Source organism: Manacus vitellinus, unplaced genomic scaffold, assembly GCF_001715985.3.
Source record: "Manacus vitellinus isolate BGI_N305 unplaced genomic scaffold, ASM171598v3 scaffold_8_pilon, whole genome shotgun sequence".
In the NCBI taxonomy this organism is placed as follows: Eukaryota; Metazoa; Chordata; class Aves; order Passeriformes; family Pipridae; genus Manacus; species Manacus vitellinus.
Window position 1 is genome coordinate 17,980,520 of NW_021940864.1, and position 23,350 is coordinate 18,003,869.

General features: G+C 35.8%; 1 protein-coding gene across 2 annotated transcripts in view; it reads left to right on the forward strand.

The window, feature by feature from the left end:
- Positions 1-15,100, forward strand: part of BTBD9 (BTB domain containing 9) — a 109,614-nt gene extending 94,514 nt beyond the window's left edge. The window contains exons 10-12 of one of the 2 annotated variants that reach the window (XM_029965031.1): positions 8,788-8,866; positions 12,578-12,595; positions 13,300-15,100. In XM_029965031.1, the coding sequence (XP_029820891.1) occupies positions 8,788-8,866; positions 12,578-12,595; positions 13,300-13,404 (202 nt within the window). In that variant the 3' untranslated portion in view covers positions 13,405-15,100. The remainder of the gene's footprint in view (positions 1-8,787; positions 8,867-12,577; positions 12,596-13,299) is intronic. The other variant, XM_029965033.1, reaches the window with a different exon arrangement.
- The last annotated feature ends 8,250 nt before the right edge of the window (positions 15,101-23,350 follow it).

Here is a 23,350-nt window from a genome sequence, read left to right on the forward strand (position 1 = left end):
TGCAGATTACTGCTTTTATATTATGGAATGATCCTGTGGCAGTACATTAGATTGTCTTCACAGTCATAAATTCTCTCTTTTAAAAATGTCTGTGCATACATGCATATACCCACATGCATGCAGACACACCCACACATGCAGACTCTCAGCACCTGTGTAAGTAAATATTGCTACAAAATAGTTACCCAAATTGTAGATGTCTCCTGTGACACTGGTGCATTTCTCTCCCTGAGATAAGAAAGGAATACCTGATGCTTGAACTGTTGTTTTGTGGTCATATTCATTTACTTTGAAATTTGTTGTTGCAAAGATAATCTAATATACTAATAATCTAATAAACTAAGAGTTCATGATCTAGATGATAAGTTGGCTGTAGCCCTTTCTTAGAGGAAAAGTTATTGAATAATATAGCAATTGTTGACATCTTGTATAGTCAGGAGACCAGTCAGATGTCAGAGATTTGCCCTAACTATGTTGTTGATATTCAGGATCTAATTTCATCAAAACTCTGGAAAGTTTGATGAAATTTGATTATGCTGGCCAAAACAGGTATGGTCTTTAGGGTTACAAATATCCTGCATTGAGATTTATGCAGTATTAAGCCATTGATTTATTCACAGTAATGCATTTAGAAGGACAGATTATAACCATGAATCACAAAGCTGAAGAATTATTATATCTTTAGGTTCATCCTTTGGGGATTTCTGCCCCATGTGGTATGTGGTTTATTTTTTTTAGATTAATTCGTTGTCAGGTTTTTTTCATATACTTCAAGGGATGGTGCTTTCATTCTGCTCTTTGCTTTTCTATTACACTGAATTCCCACAGTAAGGAAATATTTTTTTTCTCAATACCAGTACAGAACATCATGTTACCTAATTTCATGATATTATTTTTCTTCTGTCCTTGTCAACTAATTTTTCTTTCTTAATGGATTTCATATACTTCAACTACATAAAATCATTCTGCCTTTTTTCTGTTACCTTGGTTGCTACTTAAGCAAGTTTTGCTTGACTTTGTTTTGTGCTCATGAGTCATGTTTCCTTTGTTTTTCATATTGTATTTGTGAATTTTACTCAACTCTTTGTATATAAATTTTTAAGGCATAGAGTTTCTATCTAAATACTAAAATTTAGTTTATCAGACACTATTGTAAGGGAGTTACATTTTTTTTCTGTTCTATTACACAGTAAGAGAAGCAAAAACTATATGTGTTACTTTTGTCTTTCTTAGTTCCCTTTACTCTCATGTCTAAAATTACTGCAGTCATGGATTCAGGTTCAGGGTATTTTGTAGGTGAGTTTCAGTCTGAGGTCACAAGGCTTTCTTTTCTGACCTTGAGGTTAATAGATAATTCAGTGTGGTAGTAGAAAGGGTAACAGTTTTCCTCCCTTCCATTACCAAACCTCAGTATTTGTATTGCTGTTAGGAGGAGGCACATGCTGATTTACTTTTTTCACTGTTTTATTCTTCTTAGAGGCTGTGGTTCAATTTACTGCATTCCTTGGAGATTTGACATGTCAATTAGATGTTATCGACAGTAATAGAAGGGCGGTTGCTGTAAATGTGAAGTTTTTACGAGTGGCTATGAAATTACACCCAGGGGAACGTAAGAGACAAGCGCGATAAATACAGCGTTAGCGTTCACGCTACAAAGAAACTGAATAATAGGGAGCATGATTCTGTCTCATATCTCTGAAAGTATTGTTTATATATTTGTTATTAATCAACTATTCCGTTGGTATGAGGAGTTATATAATAAAAATAGCTTACAATCTGTTGTAAGGTTTATGGGTGGGAGAAGCCTTCAAAGTTGAAAGCATCCCATTAGTTGTATGTTATTGCATTGGATGGCTTTTCATATCTTTGCTACCAATGTGAACATCAGGAACAATGACTGTTGGTGGAGAGTAAACACGACAAAGCCAATTCAACCCCTAGGATTATGCAGACTTGTCTTGTGTGTGTGCGCTCTGGTGTACACAGAAGTAAGATGAACTCATAGGTCAAGTTACTCAAGTTCACAGCCTTCCTGCACTGCCACTGCCATCCCCTAAGGATGTATGTTGTAGGTACTACATGCACAGTTCTTGCTACAGCATAGAAATTTGGCTTGTGGCATTCTGCCAGAAAATTGCCAACAAATTGCTAATAATTTAATTTTGTGTAAGATTTTTTAAATATAATCCGTATTTTTGGAAGTGCAGAAAGACAACCTATTGAAATTGGAAATATGTGTAAGTAAGCTAGATTATATGAGCTTATGCAGGACAAAAATGCTAACAGTTGCCTACAGTGGTGTAAATATTTGAAAATTGATTAGTTCATTTAGTTAGAAAAATAATGAGTACATTCAGTTTTACCATAGTTCAATTTGACTATATTTTAACATTTTCTTTGTGTAATATTTTTTCTAAAAAAGCAAAAATGTCAGCACTGAAAATGTGAAAGCAGATGTTACTATAAGAAGTCTTTCATGTTAGAAGCTTTATAAAGATGTCAGAAAGTCAGTATGGACTTTATCAATCTATTTTATGTCAGAATTGTCATAATAGGTCTGTTTCATCAAGCCCACATTTGGTTTCTACAACAAACCCTCTATAATAAAATGTTTATGGCAGTTTAAGAAAGTGTTCTTATAGAGGACAGATGTTTGTTTGGATTGGTGTGAGTGACTAGTCATAGAAATTGCTATAAATAAGTTTAGTTCAGATTCTTTCAGAATTATGTATTCTTTATGAGGGGTATATTTAGAATTAAAACATTTGAGTGGGAGTTTCCCAAAAGGTGTGAATATGTGTTTTTATTTGTCAATATATAAAGCTATTATGTAACAAAATCTGTGATAGATGACTTTTAATATTTATTAAAATATTTATTCCATACTCTTGTTATATTTCTATTAACCGTTTTTCTTACCTCTGTTAGAATTTCAAGTCCTTTTTGGGGTCTTTTTTGTGGTTTTGGGGTTTTTTTCACTATACTGCATAAAGTATATTTGGTAACTCATCAATGGACTATCACATAAATATAGCCAAGATGTATTATTAGGTCAGGTTTGCCTCTGTCTCTGAGAGCAGCAGAGAAAAAACTGTTACTTCCAGCTTGCACCTTCCTTGCATCTTTAGAAGTCTCACGTTTGACAGGCCCCCTTTTGAAAAAGTGCTGTCGTGGTGATTAGCAGAATAGATGGAAACTCAGTTTTAGTAGAGGTAGACCAGGGATAGAACTGCACTTAATTTGACTTTGATTTAAAAACTGTAGTGTTGATGACCTTTGATTCCTCACAATATTTTCTTTCTCATGCTTTGTCTTCCTCCTCAGTGGCTTGGGAGGCTGGATGGCAAAGGGGTGGCTGAGCCAGCTATGCAGTCTGAATTCTGTGCTTTATGGGTCTGTCTCTCTGAATTAATATGTTAAATTACAGCTGTAACAGGAGAGGAAGCATTACTTCACTTTATTGTTTAGTACTGTTATGGTGGAAAACATGGGGTTTATAGGCAATTTATAAGGTAGCTGTAGACCATTTTTGTATTTTATAACAAAACGGAAGTGTATAACAATTACTTTTATAGCATTTTTAGTGCACACTTCTGTGTTTATAGGTACTTCATAAGAGAGGTTAGTATGGTATTCATTAATAGAACAGGGGGTGTAACATACCATGTAGAACATGCTGTGGTGCTCCTCGTGTCTCAGTCAGCTTGCTTATGTGTGCACACCATTTTTTATTTGGTACCATTACATACTGGTTACAATCTGTTTTATTTTTATCAGTACAGTCATCAGACTAATCCATGGAAAGACAATACATCTCTTCTTTCCTTTTCCTGTCATTTGCTTTTACAAATTTCATTTTTAAAAAAATGTAGTCACAATTGAAGAAGTCTGCATTCAAATAAGCTAAGAAGTGTTTCACTATTACTGTAGAACAAGGCCTATGTGGACAAGTATTAGAAAGTAAAATGGACGTTACATTTGTTTCCCAATCTGCACTGCTTTTCTTTTTGAAGTGAGGAACAAAAAATGGAGGTTGTACGTCGCCGTGGAAAGTGAGGAGACACAATGTGCACACTGAAAACATACATGCTTAGCCTAAAGCAAGCCTTGATATGGATATGATGTGGTTATTACAGTTTTTGAATGTTAGTCACATGTAACAGCTTTCTCTTTTGTCTGATATTTTTGGCCTGAACTTGGTTTCAGCTCTGATCGGTGCTGCTCTGGTAGCCCACAGAGTGGGTAGTATTTGGTAGTGTTCTGTAGTGCCTGTGGCTCATTAGAAAACCTCAATAAAAGATAAGCTTCCACTACTTTCTCAATTTGTTCTTTCCAGAAGAGAAGGAAATAATGGGAAAGAGTCACTATTTAGGTCCTATTATATGTAATAAATCTTTAGAAAGATAGCAGCTTTTCTTAGAAATAACTAGGCAAAGATTCCAAATGCTGAGAAAAACCATTATATTCTTTAGGAGGTGAGTTGCTATTTTGGAGCTATAGATAGTTAAAGCAATAGCAAGCTATTGGACATGAGTATTTGTTGCATTTTTCTTGTAATAGCCTAATAAAGAAAAAAGACAACAGACATGAAAGTAGAGCGGTTTCAAATATTTTTTTTTCTTCCTCTGAATAGAGTGTGGTGAAGAGATTGTGAGATGCACAAAGCCATTGGGTTTTCAGCTGTTGCCATTGGAGAGATGAAAGCACTTGGCCCAAGAGTCTGTTTATATGTTTGAACAGAGAAAGTGATTTTATTGCAAGAAGCTCTAAGTGAGACAGGCAGAGTCAGAGAATAAGAGAGCAAAAGATAATTATCTAAATTATGTTCAGGCTATTATAGAAGACGAATATAGTTAAAATGTAATTAAATATGACAGGCTCACAGGATGCAAGCATGGCTTTGGAATGCTAATCACCAATTACTGCATCTCCTTAGGGGAGTTGGGTAGAAGAAGACAGTTAAAAGTCGGGTGGCTGAGGTGAGATGTAGAGTGTTAAATAAAACACTGTAGGACTGTAACAAGGCTAATTTCTTTTGGAAAATGGAGTTGTGGCATCGGGGGACATTTGCTAGCCAAATAACTTGTAGTGCTGCATTTCAGCTTGAGGACCCTGGTATAAATCTGAGTAGGCTGCTAGCCTTGAGTCTTCTCTTATAGATGTAAACCTCAGCTTGAGGTAGTGATTATTTCTGTTGTGAAAGTGATGACCAGAACTACTGCAGATTGAGCCAACAAATCTAAAACAAATCAACCAGCAAGACATGTGTCAAAGCAGAAAAAAAAATCGACACTGCCTGAATATTTAATAAAGCTAAACCCTGAAAAATGTATTTCGTAGAGGGTCACTAATAAGGACTACAGAGACACAAAAAGTCCAAAGACAGCAATGTCATTTTATGAGAGAAGTAAATTCTGATAGCTTCTTTATGACTGTGTCCTAGGTAAAGACAGTGAAAGTATTGCCACCAGTTTGGAAGATTTGTTTGTTTGGCATATGGGGAGTAAAGGTGAAGAAATGCCATCTATTACATAGAGCTATCTAATCCCAGGCTAAAAATGAGGTGCTTTTGATATACTTGAATGCTGCTGTTCCTGGAATACAGTGACTTATGTGTGAATCAATGGCAGAGCTATGTATAAAGTTTGGAGGAAATTTTTGTAAAGACCATCAGAAGCGATTTTGAGAATAGAAAGACTAACTCCTGTGAGGAAAATATAAAGTGAGCAAATATGCATGACATTACTAGACATGTACTGCTTTACTAGTAGTAAGGAAGGTTAAAAAGAAATTTAAGGCTTACCCACAATGTCCTTAATCAAGGAACACCACTGAACAGTTGTTATGGCCTGATACATAAATAGAAGTCTTAGTGAATTTGTTATATCAGCAAAAAATGCAAAAAGAGGTCAGATATGCCTTGATAATGTTCTGTCAGTAATCTCTTTTCTCATATGGATATAGTTACATGCATAAATTATCTCTTTGATGCATAATTATATCTGTACTGGAGAGCTCTTGCTTTGCATATATTGATGTTCTCAAATGTACTGCTGCGGCCGAATCCATGAAACTTTCCGGTGAAGAAGGTTTACCTTGCTTATTTCAAAAGCGATTCTTCGCAAATCCATTTGGTGTTTTCTATTTTGCTTTTTTTTCTTTTTGCTAAGGAAATAAACTAAGAGACCTAATTTTCTCATTATACAATCAAGTACTAATTCTCTAGTGGCACTATTCTTGAATTTTAATAACTCTTCTACAAATGGTCTATAATTTTGATTTTCTGATGGGAAAGGAACAAAATGGACTCATAGCAAAACAGTAAATATTTTTGGGACTGAATTTATTGAAAAACCTATCTCCCTTCAGGCCTCACATCCTCAAGAAATTTTTTTACTCTTTTTCATTATGTTTTAATATTATTAAAGGTGTAATTATAATCCAATACTAAGAACAGCATTGTAGCAGAAAGTAAGGGCTTCTAATGAAGTGGGACGTGGGAGAAATTAAGGACTTCCTGGATGAGCTGACCTGGAAGTGTGTTGTCAAAATTATCTTCAGAGATCTTTTTCTCAGCCCCTCTTACTATCTGTTGTGCTCTTCAGCTGTATTTCCAAATAGATGCATCAGCTTTCTTGTTATCACATATAGGACAGACAACAGCATTTACTGCCGTCCTTGGAAAATCTGCACTGAGCTCTTGCAGTGATTATTTGACCAGTGCTCATAAATAGTAGAAATAAATACAGACCCACTTATATTCTCTTCTATGATCCCTAATTAACATATTTTCTTGTCACGGAACACAAACTCTACCTTGGTGTCTAGGAAGGCGTGGACTGTTCTTAATAGCTTCTTTAGGATTTTATACTCTTTTATTTCTAATAGCTTTAAAATATTTTCCAAATCACTAAAAAGGGAAATCTGATTTTTACAGCATCATTGTCCTTGCATAAAGTGTGTATGTGTGTAAATGTGAAAGCATATACATAATGCAAACTATGGCAATGCTTTGTTGTGAGAAGTAGTGTTGTGATCATCTTATTGTCCCATCTGCTGCTCATCTTTGGGACTTTGTACTTTAAGGTAACAAGTTCTGTTTGGTCATGGGGACTAACTGACTGGCTGTACTAGAGTAATGTGAGAAAGCAACTCAATAATTACTCTCCTGCTTAGGGGGAAAATGTTTAAATCATAACAGTCTTTCAGATCTTGGGACAGTCAACAAAATAGTCCATTCTTATTTTTTGTATTTTATTTAGAGCATGAAGAAACAGCCTGAGCTTTAAATTAAGGGTATAGCCACAGGAGGGATATAAATAAACCATGCTGTTAGGTAGATAACTGCTGTACCTCTGAGGCCTGCCACAGACCACACCTTTCTGTTATCATGAGTAACTCTAATTACACCCATTGCCTGATGTGGTAAGACCAGTAAACTACTTGAAATTCAGTCTCAGTTGGGCTCATAATCTTCTTTAAGCAAAAACAACCAGACAGCAGTGATAGAAGTAATAGCAGACTAATTTAATCCCAGAAATGCAATGTTTGTGACAAAAGATTTTTCCTACTAAGGGAAAAATCAAGTGTCTGACAAATAGTCAGCAACCAATCTGTTCATACTGCCAAGTTTTGGGGTAGTCTATTGGTGGTGAGTAGTGTTTTATTCCAGTTTTGCTTTGGTCCTTTTTTCTTATATGAACACTTCTAAAGGTATTCTGAACCCATTCTGGAAAACTATCCAATGTTTTACTTCTGTAGTCAGTTAATCAGGTTAGACTTAACTCCATTTTATTTCTGAAACCATCTGTGATAGAGTCTGTATCAGCGAAAAGTTAAATGGTGTATCTCATTTGCATGTTTTATGAATGTAAAATAATTTAAATTTTAATGTGTTCAAGTACTAATCTAGTATAGTGGAAGACTGGAACCAAACCGAAACCTCTATTTCCTGGTATTCTTTTTATTTCTTCTTTTTCACTGTCAGTGTGTTCTATAAGCACAAAGGTATGTAGGAAGTTGTGTCCTTTTCCTGCTGTGTATTACATTACTTGAGGTGCTGCCCCTCACCGAGATCAGGAGAGTATGAACGAGAAGCAAAGATTATACTGGTCCCACTGTTCCTCTAGTGTTCTCAGTCTAGCCCAAAAAGTTATATGCCAGCTCTGAAGGAGTGGTCTGTTCTCCTCACTGCCTCTGTGTCAGGATGGGGAAATCTTCACGACCTGACCTGCAAAGAATGCTTTGTGTCACTTACAATTTTCTGAAAGGACCTTGGCCCACACAAAGGAAGCTTGGCTCCTCTGCCTCTACTGCTCCACTTAGAGTGAGATGAGTTTATTTGAGTTTTTGGGTGGTTTGTTTTGTTCGGTTTTTTTCCTTAGATCTGTAATTTCTTTAACCAAGCTCTGATGATTTCTCATGAGTAGTTAACAGGAGAATGCATTTACTTTTATTTGTCTGACCTTTTGTTTATCTAATACAGTCAATATTACCCAAGGATTTTAGATTTTAGGCTTCTTTGCTTTTACTGCTTTCTTAACTTTCAACAATAGTATGATTAATGTTCCTGCACACAAATTATAGTGGTATAAGGTATGTACAAAATCACATAAGCAGAGTCAAGACACTTAAAAATAAACATGAGGGAGGAGTGCTGGAAATTCAGGCAATGGAAAGTGTTTCTCTATTTGCCCTATTAAGTGATAATAGTACTTACAGTCACTTGAATGCATTCTTTTGTGACTGTGTTCAATATTTGTATGTCTTTCTGGATTTTCTTTGTAGATCCTGGCAAACAATCACTTTTGATAAACAGCCTGCATCTTTTATCAGAATAGTTGGAACTCGCAACACAGCTAATGAGGTAAGGAACTTTTAAGAAAACCTACATTCTTCATGAATACACAACGATACAGGTTTTCATATCTTACAGTGAAATTGATAAGGCCTTCTCAAATGTACACGCCTAATTTTTTTGCTCTGGCAATCTAGCAAAATTAGAATGAATGCTTTTCTTATGTGAGTGTTTAACGATGTTATTGTCTGTTCCTGGTTTTGACCTTTCCACACTGCCATCAAACATTTCTACTGGGTTTGGTTTTAAACTAATCCTTATTCGATAAACGATGAAAATACCATTTTAGCACACTAGAAAGGTGTATGGTCTCTGATTACTTGGTTTTTATCACCTTTATATTATCTTTTTAATTAATAAAACATAAGAAAAATCCCATATTTTTAAGAAAATCTTATTTGCATAAGATTCATTTATAATTAATTTTCATACCTGTTAAATCATTTGAATAATAGTGGCCAAACCAAGAGATATTGTTAATTTTATACAGAAAAAAAAAATGGGCCTTAACCAACCAAGTGCAGTATCATCCTCTCTTTATTTACTTGTGCTTCTGTCTTTCGTAATCGTTGTGCATTGTCTCAGATGAAGTCCAGATTTTACACTTGACTTCAATGAAACAATTTACAATATGTGAATTTAATAATATTTGTAAGTCTTTGTGAGATTAGGACTTTACATGACAAGACTTTAAGAGGCACCAAACGCTGCTGCTTCTGTGTATACACATGCATGTCTACATCCCACACGTGTAGTTCACCACCAACCGTTGTACTTTCACGCTTTCTACAAAGAACTTGGGATAGCACTGTTACATTTGGATTAATTAGAGTTTGTCAACTGCATAATGACAGTCTTGTTTCCTCTCGTGCCAGTGTTTGTACGTTCTCAACTCTTTGTCAAAAAAGAATGAGGTGCATTGAGTGAACCTAGCAAACCAGCCTACAGTATATATCACTTTCAGCTTTTAATTTTTAAAGGTAGCTTTAAACCCTGAAGAGTAATAGGCTTTTAACCATAATTCCAATTTCAAACTGGTTACTATTTTCAAGGATTTTAATATCCTGTGTAATTTATTTATATAGAGCACTGCATAACTAGTGAAGAACAGTATGTGTAAATTGAGGTTACAGCTATTCATGTAGTGGTGCAGTGGAATTATAAACACATGCTGGTGTTCTTGGTCTTTTCCTCTTTTGTTTTTAAAATCTGTACCCAACACTAATTTTGTTTAGTTTTTTTATTATTATTTTTTAGTTTCTCCTAAATCCTGTAAAGTAGGAACATAATTGGTGTGCACATTATTACTAAATTACTTTTATGTATCTATAGATAAATTAAACAAATGGTCTGTAATATTTTGGCATAAATTTTAATTTTCCAAACAAGGAAGCAAGATATTTTTCATATTTCTGATTTAAATAATAGTAGTGTAACTGAAGTCTTGGTTTGTTCTGGAGTCTGTAGTCTCAGTAGTCTCTTCAGTAAGAATACCAGCAGTTTCCATAATTATTTGCCCACAGCTGGTTGTATATTATGTCAAACCATTCTCATTTTAAATAAAATATACTAATGGCAGCATATTTTTATCAAGGAGTATTATTGTAATAGGTACAAAAATACTCCTTGCTTGTTGTACCAACACATACCTTTGAACTTTGAAGCACAATCTGTACTTCCCCAAGTGAAGAGTTGACTTTTGGACTTGCAAAAAAATCCCATAAAATTTCTCCACTTTGTGAATTATTTAATCTTTTAAACTTGTTTTTACCTTTGCCATGTTTTCCAGGTTTTGGAAGACGTGATGTTCAGTGATTTTTTGACCTGATATTTGAAAATTTTTTTGGTATATTAGAACAAGATAGAATTGTAACTTTGGGGTTTTTTCTTGAGCTCCCAGACATGCTACTTTTGTAGAGAAAAGGATTACTTTTCCTTAGTTCTTGTCTTCATTTATTTGTCAGACAGGTCACCTGATACTTTATGTAAGTTTACCTTGTTATTCCTCTTCAGTATTACTGACCTGGAAAGGACACCTAGTTGCTGATGTGAGAGCTTTATCTTACAAATTACTGCACCAGTGTGTATGTACTTGGCCTTCCTTCTTTGTGTGTCTGACCTTTCTTAAAATATCCATGAGAAGTATAACTGATGTGGGTCAGAGGATGATGCTGAACTGTCATCTTTTTCTTTTGAGAGAAACACATGCAGGATTCTTTGTTTTAGTAGTACTGTTCTGAAATACTTAATTCCGATACCAGCTGAAGTGGTTGAGCTCAGTTGTGCTTCTCAGTCTTATGCTTCTCTCACATGCTCTATTCTTTACATTTTCATGTGGCAGAGTAACTGAGAAAAATGTTCTAAATTCACAGGCTTGTTAATGTGCCAGATGTTTTGAGCATTAAGAATTTAGTATGAAAGAATCAGTAAAAATTAATTTTAGAATATAAGGATCAGGTACTTCTGACTTTCTAGACTAATATTAGATAAATTTTAGTGCTACCCACACTGTATTTAAAAAATCTGCATCACTATGTAAAGTGAGGTTTTAAATGATAACACTATTGTTGTGGGATACAGTAGAAATATGGAATCTTCTGATTTGAAGGCTTCTATCCCATTCATTAGACTGTGCTGCCTTTCAAGGAAAGCAGCATCTTAAGAGGTGAGAGAATGTTCTTTTCTGCAAGGCCTTATCCTTGTAAGTGCAGCTGGAAAAATGAGAATGGCTGTTACTTTAAAAACACGGGGGCGAGATGAGTACAAAAGGGGCTTCTCGAGAAGTGTAACTAAATACAAAAATCAGCTTCTCAAGAACTGTCACAGACGGAGAGAATTCATGCCGCTGTAGGAATTAGTTCAGCTTCAGAAAAAAACTCACCAGAAGAACAGCAGAGAAAAACCATTTTGTGCACATGTGTCTGTGTGTGGCTATGGGTGTGGATTTGTAATCTGCTCATAAGTGTATATATTATAAAGGCATAGCAATGCATGTGAGCATGTACATAAATATAGAAATATAAGCATGCATCACCATGTATCTGTATAAAGAACTGCAAGAATTCTTACACTGAGAGGCACAAGAAAATATAATGGGGATTAAAAAAAAAAAGAGTGACTGTGAATACTTTTTTATTCGTTTCATGTGTGCTGTCAGAATTGGAATTAACTAGCTACATCCTCAAAAAAGACCTGGGGCTATTGCAGACATGTCAACACAGATGTCTGCTCAGTGTGCACTTGAGCAGGGATGGTCAAAAAGAATAATAGGATTTTAGGTTGTATTGAAGAAAGGATAGAAAATATAATATTATGTAGTCTTGTATGAATATGTAGTATGTCCATGTCTTGTTTATGGTATTTGATTTTGCCCACATTAACTTGAAAGGGTCTGGGAAAGGGCAGTTAAGATTATAAGAGATTATCTTTGTTTGTGAGAAGAACTTTAAAAACATGATCTGCTCTCAACAACAATAATAGAAAATGTCATAAAAGCATACAAAGTTAAGACGAGACAGTAATTTTAAAATTCAGGTTTTAATATTCATGAAGCTTTAGCTTTAAAACAATAAGGCATGAGAAAATAGCAGATTTTAAAACAGTATAAGAAAAGATTTATGTTTAGTCTGTAGCAAAGCTGTGCAATTCGTAGCAATGAGAAATCATATGGAAAGAAGTTTTGTAACAATTTTAAAGAGTTCCTCCCCCTTCTCCTCCCAGGCACTTCAAGAACAAGAAGTAAGTAGAAGTAAGAGTAAGTAAAGTAGAAAATAAAATGGAAAAATGCTTAAACAGATGGTCCTCTAAGATACAGTCACCTGTACACTGGTCCCAGATATTGTTTGAAACATCAGTAAATGATCACTGTTTGAAATGGAATATTTCATCTGATGAAGCAGCAGCCTCCGTGGACACTCTGAATGCCTTTCTACATACTCCAGGACATGTCTGTAGAGCTACCATTGCTGTTACAGCAGAGGGCAATCTTGAAATAAAATCATGTTGGTAATGATTTAAATTTCATTTCTAGTGTACGTGAACATTCAGCCTTTTGAGGAAGTAAATATATTGTAAGATATGTTTAAGACAATATAATTGTTGTTGTCATCTGATAGCATGTAGTAGATATTTCTGCTACTTGGCAAGGAAAAGAATAATTTACAGATATCTCTATCCACTTTTGAAGTATTTTTCTGATTTTTAGTGCCATATGTAAAGGTTGGTATAATTTGAAGGCCTTCTCTTGCTCCACTGGTGTCCTTTTCTAAAGTTTATTGCCCATGGATAAATGTTTTTGACCTCATGGCGAAACATTCTAATTTGACTAATTACTTTGTCATTGATCTGGCCTGCACACTTCCATATAGACTTCATCTTACTTTGATCGTGCTTTTGCCAGCATTAAATTGTTTTGCTTTATCTTCGTTTTTCGTTCTCTGCAGGTGTTTCACTGTGTGCATTTTGAGTGCCCAGCACAAAACAGTACCCACAAGGACGAGAGTAGTAAGGAAGTAGCATCAACAGAGGTGGGGACTGCTGGACAGTAGCTTGTTTCTCGCCCTGTTTGAGCTGCAAGCACTAGTCCCCTGCATTCCCCTCCTGGATCCACCTTGCGTTCACATGCTCACCAACAATAAAGAAGGTTGAAAGGGAGCTTTTGCAGCCTTGATGACATTCTATGAAATTATTCAGAACCTTCTTGTGCTGGCACCTTTTCTTTCTTTGTGAACGAAGGGGACCGTGTCTGAAAGCTGGAAACGTTGAAATGGAAAAGGCTTTTCCTGAGCACATGAAGAGACTGCTTCACTCTCCTCGATTTGTTCAAATCAGGCTGGTCTTCAAGGGGTGAGAAAATAGGTCTTCAATCCTCATCAATTACCCCATTAACACCCTACCTCTCTAATCTAACCAAGGCAAGGAAAACAGAAGGAAATAAAAGGCAGAGCTACAGTGGAAATCTAAAATTACTGGAGCAGAATGGAAGGCATATGAAATAAGTATTTGTTCCCTAGAGGCTTTCATTAGCAAAAAAAAATATTTATGGAACACATCAGTCCAGCATATATGTTATTTTTAAAAGTGATTCTTCATTCATATTCCTTTGTAACTAGTAATCTGTTTTCTAAATCATTTTGACCCTGTATTCCAGTTTGTCTCTTATTTTTGGCTGTAGTCAATGCTGTACAGTAGATTAAGGAAGTATCAGACATGTTTACCTGCTGAGATGCAAATTCCCTCATTCATCAGTGGGATGACAAGAAAAGCATTCATGATATCAACAAACTAATTAATGTATCTATATTAATCTTGACCTTAGTTGACTTTTCAAAGTACAAAATTGTCATTTCTTACACTCAAAAAGGAAATTCCTAAATCAAACATCCATCTTGAAGAAAAGCATATTTTTTCACTCCTGAAAATGATTAAATTTTGCCTGCGTTTCTAAGACAACTTGCAACAGATCATCAAAAATGTTTGGTTTAGAAAAGTGGAACTGCATCTGGTCACTGACAAGCAGTTGTTCAAATACAGAAAGAAGAATTTACAGATAACTTACATTTTTCCAAGAAAAATTGTTTTACAGTCTGGAGCTAAAAATTCACAGGCTATGTGTGCATTAACATTTCTCATGAGCCTCACAAAATATGATGCTTTTGCACTGTATTGTAAAAAATTTGGTTCTTACTTTACAGTTACAGAATTCATTATCCATCCGTGTCTGTCTGGATTGCATTGCCTGCTACTTTGCTTATTCTGTTTTCACACTGATGATGATGCAGTCTCTTACTCGCTAGACCTGCATGACTTTTAGGAAGAACTCCATGTTGGTCTTTCAGTATGGGATAAAGACATTCTGTTTTAAGACAAATGCTGATGTAATTGGCAAAATTGATTAGGAGGATTGTTACTCCTCACAAAGTATATTATATTGGAAATGTCAGCTAACCAGTTTTATGAACTTGGAATTTCCTATGGTGATAAATAGCCTTGTCAGAAGAAAACAAAGCTGGTGCAGGATAAATACGGTTTTGCTTTGCATAATCATAGTGATAAAATGAGTTATATCAACATAGTGAATTGTATGTTAATTTATCACACTACTTAATTTGAAATAATTTCCCTGTTGGATACTAGTTGTGCTAAACCCAAAAAGAAATATAATCGGTGGTAGCAGTGAATCAGAGGAAATTTCTAATAAGAAAAGCGTCCTTTCTTCTTTCAAATAAAATTGATTAGGCTTTATCAATAATATTACAGTATTTTCATTGCCAAATTACAGTTTAGTTCAGACAGTCCTCTCCCTTCCCACTGCTGTCTCCTGACTTGTGAATGCTTGTTGGTGAAGATAGATGCCCACTGTGCTGTATAAAGCTTCTAATGTATGTGCTACAGCTGCCTCAGACAGTCTGGAGTTCTGGGACAGGATTCTGCTTGTGACACTCACCTCCTCATCTGTGGGGCTGATTACCTTATGGCTTAGCAGCCTTTGGAGCATGAAAGAATTGAGACCAGCTACTGGGGACACCACCCTCTTGTTTAAGTATAGGTCCAAAAAGTTGAAATTTTTTTCCCTTTGAAAAGTAAAAGCAGAAAACTTCTCCTGTTGTAATCCATGCTGGAACTACTGAGATGCATGGAGTGTGTCTTGCCTTTGGTAGATATAAGTCCTTTTGTGTGAGTGATAGTATTTCTTTGCACTTTGATCAAACAAGTCTGCTTTTGTCAAACTGTGGAGCAAAGGGCATAACTTTCTAGCTGTTAGTATTTAGTAGTCACTGTTGTAGAGAATGTTAAAAAAAAGAAATTAGGAAAAGGTTGTACCAGCTGTTCTGAGTCTAGACTCCCAGAGAAAGAATGGGATTTTTCCATTTGCAATCTTTAATGTGCACAATTAATTTTTATGATACAAAATTAATTTTTATGATCTTGTAGACTATAACCTACTGCACATCTTTTTGATCTCGTCCTGTGACTCATTGTGGAACAGAAGTGTCTATTTCCCATGATATTCACTCTCTGCCAAGAATATGAATGAACATATCTGAGATTCCCAGAGCAAAAACTCCAAGGTCCTGTAGACCCTTTGTTTCCTTACCCCCATAAATCAATAAAAAACCCAACAACTTTGCATTGTCTCTTCCTGCAGGTATTAGTATTAGACTTACTCACAATGGCCCTTCTCAGAGTCTTTATTTTATACAGAGTTGCTCTTAGAACCTGTCACCAAGGTGAGCCCAGTGAGCTCCTGGGGTTTTAAGGCAAGCCCTGCCACAACTTCACATTTTCAACCTTTACCCTTTTTATTTAAAGAAATAATGTTTTCAGAGAGCTGAACTCTGCTTGGTCTTCTAATATTACCCACCACCAAACACCCCTAATGCCTGTATTGCCTAGAAGAGGTCTCTTCTCTTAAACGTTGTATCAGCAAGGTATTACTAGTGACAGAGGAAGACGCCACACAGAATTGAGTTGTGGTTTGGTGTGAATGTTTGCATTCTGTCTAATTATTGTCTGTATTTATTGACTCCCAATTTCAAGTGTACTTCCTGTATATTCTTCTGAAGTTTTTTTTCTTTTCTTTTTTACCTTTGTTTTTCCTTTCAGTGAAAGTAAGTAGTGCTGTTATGGCTTAGTATCAGGGTTTATCAGAGTGATGAAATGCTATAGTTATTCAGAACTGTGCGATCACTCATATTTTATTTGCAACAAGGATAGAGCAGAACTGCCCAGGCATTCATGGCTTTCTCGTCAGAAACTATGAAACAGACCTGCTGTTAGATTTCTACATACTGCAACTAACTGTATTGTCATTATTGAGCCATTAATTCTATTTGGTACTTTAGTATCTTTAAGTTCCCCAGGCCTCATTTTCTCAGTTTTTCTTCCATGGGTTGAATTCAGATTTAGACTTAACTCATGTGGAGCTCAACAAAGGCATTTCTAAAAATCTTTTTGTTTAGTTAACTTTTCCGAAATGCAAATAAAAGGGTTTTTTGTTCACAGAAATGTAGGGGAAAATTATTACCTGGGAAAATTAATTTTTTAAGTGAGACAAAATTGTTCAGCTCTGTTTTCAAGCCATTTCCAATCAGCTCTAAAATAAGGTTAAACGACTTGTTAAATGGAATTGCAGTGAGAGAGGTTAACCCAAATCTAATGTAAAAGACAGCATAGAGGAGACATACCAATTTTCTTAGAGTAGGAACTCTTTTTCATTGCAGTTTCCTTCCTTTAGAGCTCCCTTTCTTTCTTTTTTTCCTCACGAAAATCAAGTTTTCTTGTTTATTATGACAACTCATGTAACAGCTCAATGCTTCTCAGCATTACTAAAAAATTCAATTTCGTGCATCTTCATCTTTACTAATTGTAACATTAGAGGATTTTCAGTTGAGTATCTGACTTGATGAGAGTTGGTTTCCATGAAAGAAAGCAAAAGATGTCTGTAATTGTTCCAATCTAATTAAATGTTCAGTACAAAAATTAGAAGACAAAGTTAATGCCATTCTTGTCTGATTGTTGTGTGTTCGTAGTTCTGGTAATAAAGTGATGCCCGTTCAGAGACACTCAGTAAGGAACTAGAACTTAGATTTGATTTCACATGCTATACATTGCATTTCTCTATGAAGATATTAATTGGCTGATATTCTGACAGGTGTTAGTATACTGTCAAATAAGCAAGTGAATGCATTGGTAACTTTGTTGTTGTGGCTAGAGTAGTGAGCAAATAATCAGAGCCAGTAAGAATTAATATATTTAAGAGTAAACGTTTAGGCTTGTGTGTCATGATACTAGTTGCCAGAGGACTAAACCATGCTTCAGAAATAATAGTTTTTAGATCCTAGGAGATGCTTGAGGCCTGGTTCTCATCCCAGTTTCTCAATGAATGGTCTATTTAGGTTAGAATCATTAGTTCTCTCTGAACTGATTGTTGTTGTCAGTTGTACTAGTTAACTTATATATATTATGTAGAAGCTCCACAAAGCTTTGTTCAGTATACAAAAATAAAAGTTCTGGGTCAGGTTTTAGGAGTACCTAAATATTCATATATGTGTGCACACATATATATATGTTAAATCTAGCTAGTAGCTAATTATGTAGCTTGAATTTAGAACAGGCTCTAAAGCTCCAAAACTAAAAACAAACAAACAAACAAATAAAATGTCTTCAGGCATGTGGGAAGTGCTGCTCCTGTGGTATGGCAGGATGGTGACTATGTTATGGTTGCTTAAGTGCTAATGTCCAAACAAGGTATGGGTGAGCAGGTCCAAAGTGCTTTGTTGCCCAGTTGTCAAGTATTAGTGTTTTGGCTGGGGTGTATAAAACACAGAGCAAGTTAAATGCTAATTTCAAAGACAGGGCTACAGTCCAAAGAACACAGATATTCCTCCTAGCTGCCTTGTCTGCTATGGCTTGCAGTGTTTACAGAGTGAGCCTTCATATGATTTCAGTTAACTGCTCAAAAACACCCTGCAGTCTTTTTGGCCCTTCCCAAGGCTCATTGCAAAGCTTTGGCTGAGATAGTGTCAAAGTCCCACTCATATTCCATGATAGAATCTGGGTCTGTGTTTGACTGTTTACTGTGAAAAGTTTTAAAGCCACCCTGCTGCTTTTCTTAGAGAAAGAAAGTCCAAATTAAAAACTTCAGTATAGAATGAGGAAACTACAGATATCTGTCATTTACCAATAGACTGACTGGCAGTACAACTACATACCAGTTTTATCATTCTGTATGTGTTTCATTACTACAATACATACAAATGGTGGAGGTGAAGAATCAGTTCCTTCCACCCTTGGCATTAGACATTATCACCAAACAGTCATTAGAGAATTACTTCTCTTCTCTTACTCATTCCTTCCAACCTTAATAGAATAATACAATTCAGTGTTTGGCAAAAAATGATAATTGATTCCTTACATAACCATAATGGAATTGAAGTTCGGATTACTAAAAGCTTGAATGAGTGGTGGCATCACCCTGCACAGGTGTAAACATACCTCTCCAGTGCCTCCTACTACTTTAAACCCTGATCTATAATAGAGGAGGAAAGCTGCACTATTGGTAAAATGAACTTTTACTCATTCTTTTCGTATTTATCATCTTGGCACATCTATTCTCTTTGTGCAAATGCTTGGTTAAAACAAGGTAACCTAGTTTGTCATAATTTTCTGAATTATCCAGTGACTCCTGAGATTTGGCAGATATACATGAACAACTTCAGTCTATATTTAGTAGTCTGAGGAATTTACAAAACAAATCTATATAGTCTTTTACACCAAATTCTACATGTCCAAAAAGTACAGCTGACTCCTGAAATATCAAGTAAATTGGACAGTATTACTGTTCAGATGAGGGTTTGTATGTCTGAGCTATGTGCCAGTGAACAGTAGTTATCACAGCTTCTTTTCAGTAGAGGAAGCAGGGAATCATAGAATGATTCAGATTGGAAGGGACCTTAAAGATCATCGAGTTCCAGCCTCCCTGCCATGGGCAGAGACACCTTCACTAGACCAGGTTGCTCAGAGCCCCATTCAACCTGGCCTTGAACACCTTCAGGGATGGGACATCCACAGCTTCTCTGAGCAACCTGTTCCAGTGTCTCACCACCCTCACAGTAAAGAATTTCTTCTTCTTCTTCTTTGGACCTATTTCAGGAGTTATGTCCCTTATTCATTTTGAGAGGTAAATACTTATAGTGAATGTTTTTATACAATAATACAAAATTCATGGAAGGTAGATGATTAGATTTAAAAATGTCAGTTAAAGCAAGAGCTGGTGTTGCAAGGAGCAGTTAAAGGGAAAGACTGGTATGGAATTGCATGGTTGCATCTGTGCATATATAGCAAAGAAAATGTATGTGTTACCCAAGTTGAAGTGACTATTGGCAAAGATGTGTTTCTGCATGGCCTTTCTGTTTTAATTTAGGGAATTTTGTTAAGGAATCTCACTCACCTGAATGTGAGCACTAAAAGAGAACATAGGGAGTGAGGCTTCAGTAGTTTTTATGGGAAGAGCAACACAAAGATATGATTCTTGTGGTCTGAGCTAGTTCTGTTTGTCTCCAGTCTTCTCAGCTGTTACTTTTTCCTACATGCATTCCCCCATCTGCTTGTTACTTCTTCTCTTTTCCTCCCTATCTAGCATCATATCACTGGTGTTCCCTGCAGCTTTCCTCCATATTGTGATATTTTAAGGAATTTTAAAACTTTCTTTATTTTTCCTCTTTGTCATATGCTGAATAAAATATCCTCATCCCCTTTCATTCACATCAGACTTTAAAGGCAACTGCCACTAGGCTGACAAGTGCTAGTGAGCAGCATTTAAATTTGGCTGTCTATGGATATGCAAAATACTAACCCTTTTGGACCTTGTGCTTCCATAATCTGTTTAAAATCTGTTACCCTTAAGAGAAAAATCAGTAAGAAGTTTACTGTTGACTTAAGAAGTAGGTCAGGTTTTGTGCTGGTTAATCTAAATTATGCTTAAATATAAATGTAAGTATTTCTTTCTCACCCTGATGCACCAGATATATGCTCAATTTGTTAGTTGTGCATTGCTTAATGCATTGATTGTACATAAATATTCTTTTCTAAATAAACTGCATCATCAAAAGTGAATCTTGAAAGCATTTGTAACTTTTCAGTGTCCCTGTGTGAAGCTGTCAGAGATCCAAACATCACACTGAGCATGTTGATTCACTTTGTGAAGTTCAGTGCTACTTCACAATTTGGACCCTATGTCTGTTAACCTTGTCCAATCTCTTGTAAAATTTCCTTTCTGCTTTGCTAAATTTCATTACTGTTAGATTTGTTGTTTTGTTTGTTTGTTTGTTTTGTAGTGAATGTTAATGTTCAGAGCCAGGCTAAATAGAAGTTTAGCTTTTAGTGAACTTTTTCACTTATTTCTGTGTTTAGCTCCTCTTTCCTGACAGACAGTAGTTTAAATCTGTTTTACACTTTGTTACACTCCCCTTCTCTGTAGCAATTATAATTGTATCTTCAAATTTTTGTGCATTAAATCCCTTTCCTTCTTTCTCATAGAGTGGTTCTAAACTACCTCAGACCTTGTTGTGAACAGGTACGAGTTTCAGCTGCAATTTTTAGAATTTATCATAGCCTTTGTATGTTCCTTAAGTGCATGAGTATGTAGCGAAATCAGCCTGCCAGACCATGATTGCATTTTCAGGAATACTGTTCCAGGTGAGACATGTAACTGGGATGAGTTCACAGCCACACCCATTCAGGCTCACGCTGATACCTCTTTCAAGAAAAGCTTTTCAGGAGAGCAACTTCTTGTATGGGAAGTGCTTCAACTTTCTCTTTGAAGGGACATGATGCTGCCTGCACTGGACTACTTTCACCTCTCCATTGCCATGACAACTGCCATAAAATTGCATCGTCAGACCTCCCTTCCTGGCTGTGAGCAGGAGCCGTGTTGTTGCATTGGACTGTGCTCATCATATGAGAATAAACCCCACAAGGCATGTTCTGATGACCTTGCTATCATTTTATACTGCCATGGATGTGCATTACCCACCCTTTGGGCTAATTAGGTTTCAGGTAAAATGATGGTTGTAGATTGTGCTGCAGTTGATCCAGTTGATAACTTTGGGAATTGTCTGGTTTTGTAAGTTATCCATTGTACAACCTGGCAAACCTTGTTAGTACTGATTTCCTTTTCACCAGCAGACGTGGACATCATCAAACAAGCATTTTGTAACATGGAATTTTCTATGTGCATCCAGAAAAGAAGCATCCCAGTTATTTCCTTAGTAGCAACATGTATTTGTAATGAAAGTTTTAGAATTACTAAACTGCTGTAAGCTATTCTGTGCATGCTCTGGCATTGTATTAACAGTTTGTATTAACAGCTGATAAGCAGAGGGCTCTGGAGAGCAAGGAATGCTGACTGTGGATTTCTTTTTCAAGAGTTTCAAGGAACAGCAAAAATTGACAGAGTGGATGCAGGACCAGACAATGCTCAAAGCAAATCATAAAGTGAAACTGTTGTGCTTTGTATTTATTTCTTTGGGGATTCTTCTTCAAAGTATTTAACTTCACAGGAAAATATAGAGTATATTTAAAACAGTGACAATTAGAAATACACCTTTTCAAGAATGAGAGGGGTGTGATTTGAAAAATAAAGTGATCTTTTGTGCTTAACTGCTTGTCTGTAGTTTTATTAAAATAATGTTAGAGACTTGTCTGATGCTGCTCACATATTGCATGCACGAATAGAAGAGTTTTGGCAGAACTGTATTGATTTCTCGTCATGGCAAGGAAGTTAATGACGTCATCATTGTTATATTAACTCATAATGACAGTCTTAATATCAATATAGAAAATGCTGGTGATTTTTGCAGTGACTTTCAGGCCAGTGGGCATCCACGAAACTACTGCGAACAACAGCTGTGGGATGTTGCTACCAGGATGTGCTGCTGTACGCTCTGGATGAAGTGTATGAGTATTTACTTCATTTCACAAAAAAAAAAAGTGGGGAAATATTTTAAGACTTGGGATTTTGTTTTCAAACAAGCCAGAAAAAGGCTTGATTTTTCAGAGTATTTAGCACTTGATTTCATCAGACTGCCATGAAATGTGGGAGCACTGAATGTTTGATTCATAATAGTAGGCCTTTATCTTCCTTTATCTTATCAGCCTCACATATTGAACAGAATTTTTGTAAGCCTTGCCTGGATTTCAGAACTTCATGCCCTAAAGCAGTGGCTTTTCTCCAGTAACAACACTATATTTCTCTGTAATATAATCTTTTAAGCATTAGTATGTGTGTCATGCTATTCCCTCCATGAATGTCTATACCCTTTGTTACCTACAAAGTGGAGAGGTCAAACTCCAAAAAAGAAGTATGATACCAAGTTGTAAGATCAAGCTGAGGTACCAGAGAAAACCATACAATGCCATAGTATAATTGGATCTAATTTCTTTTGTGTGTTGATTTGTTATACAATAGTTAATACGTTTGACAGTTATAATTAGATTTTAAGAAGAAAAATGAGATTTTTTAAGTGTCAGATCCTGCTGTTCATTTTAAAAAGTAGATATGTGGATTTTGAAGCATAAGCTGCCACTCAGTTACTAAATTGTGACACAACATGTGGGAATATTGAGGGGAGAAAACCTTACTTTAGAAATTATATTTGCATAATAGGGTACAGGCTCAAAGTAAGACAGAAAGCAGCATAATCCAGTCAATGAGAAGGAGTGCATGCTGAAGCCATTCCCAGGCCATGTGTCCAAGTTAAAATGATTTTTTGCTTTGTCTTGACAAATCAGAGGCCTCTTGAGGCCTTTGAGAAATTTTCATTGTGGCCCTCATGCAGAATTTTGATTGTGTTCAAGATAATGCAATTCGTAGCAAGTGCTGGATATATTAGACTAGAAGAAAAAACACAGTAAAGCATAGTGAGGAGAAAAAGGAGTTGGATGAGAGTAAAGCTAAGAAGAAATATTCTTTCTCCTTGTTCTGGTAAGGGT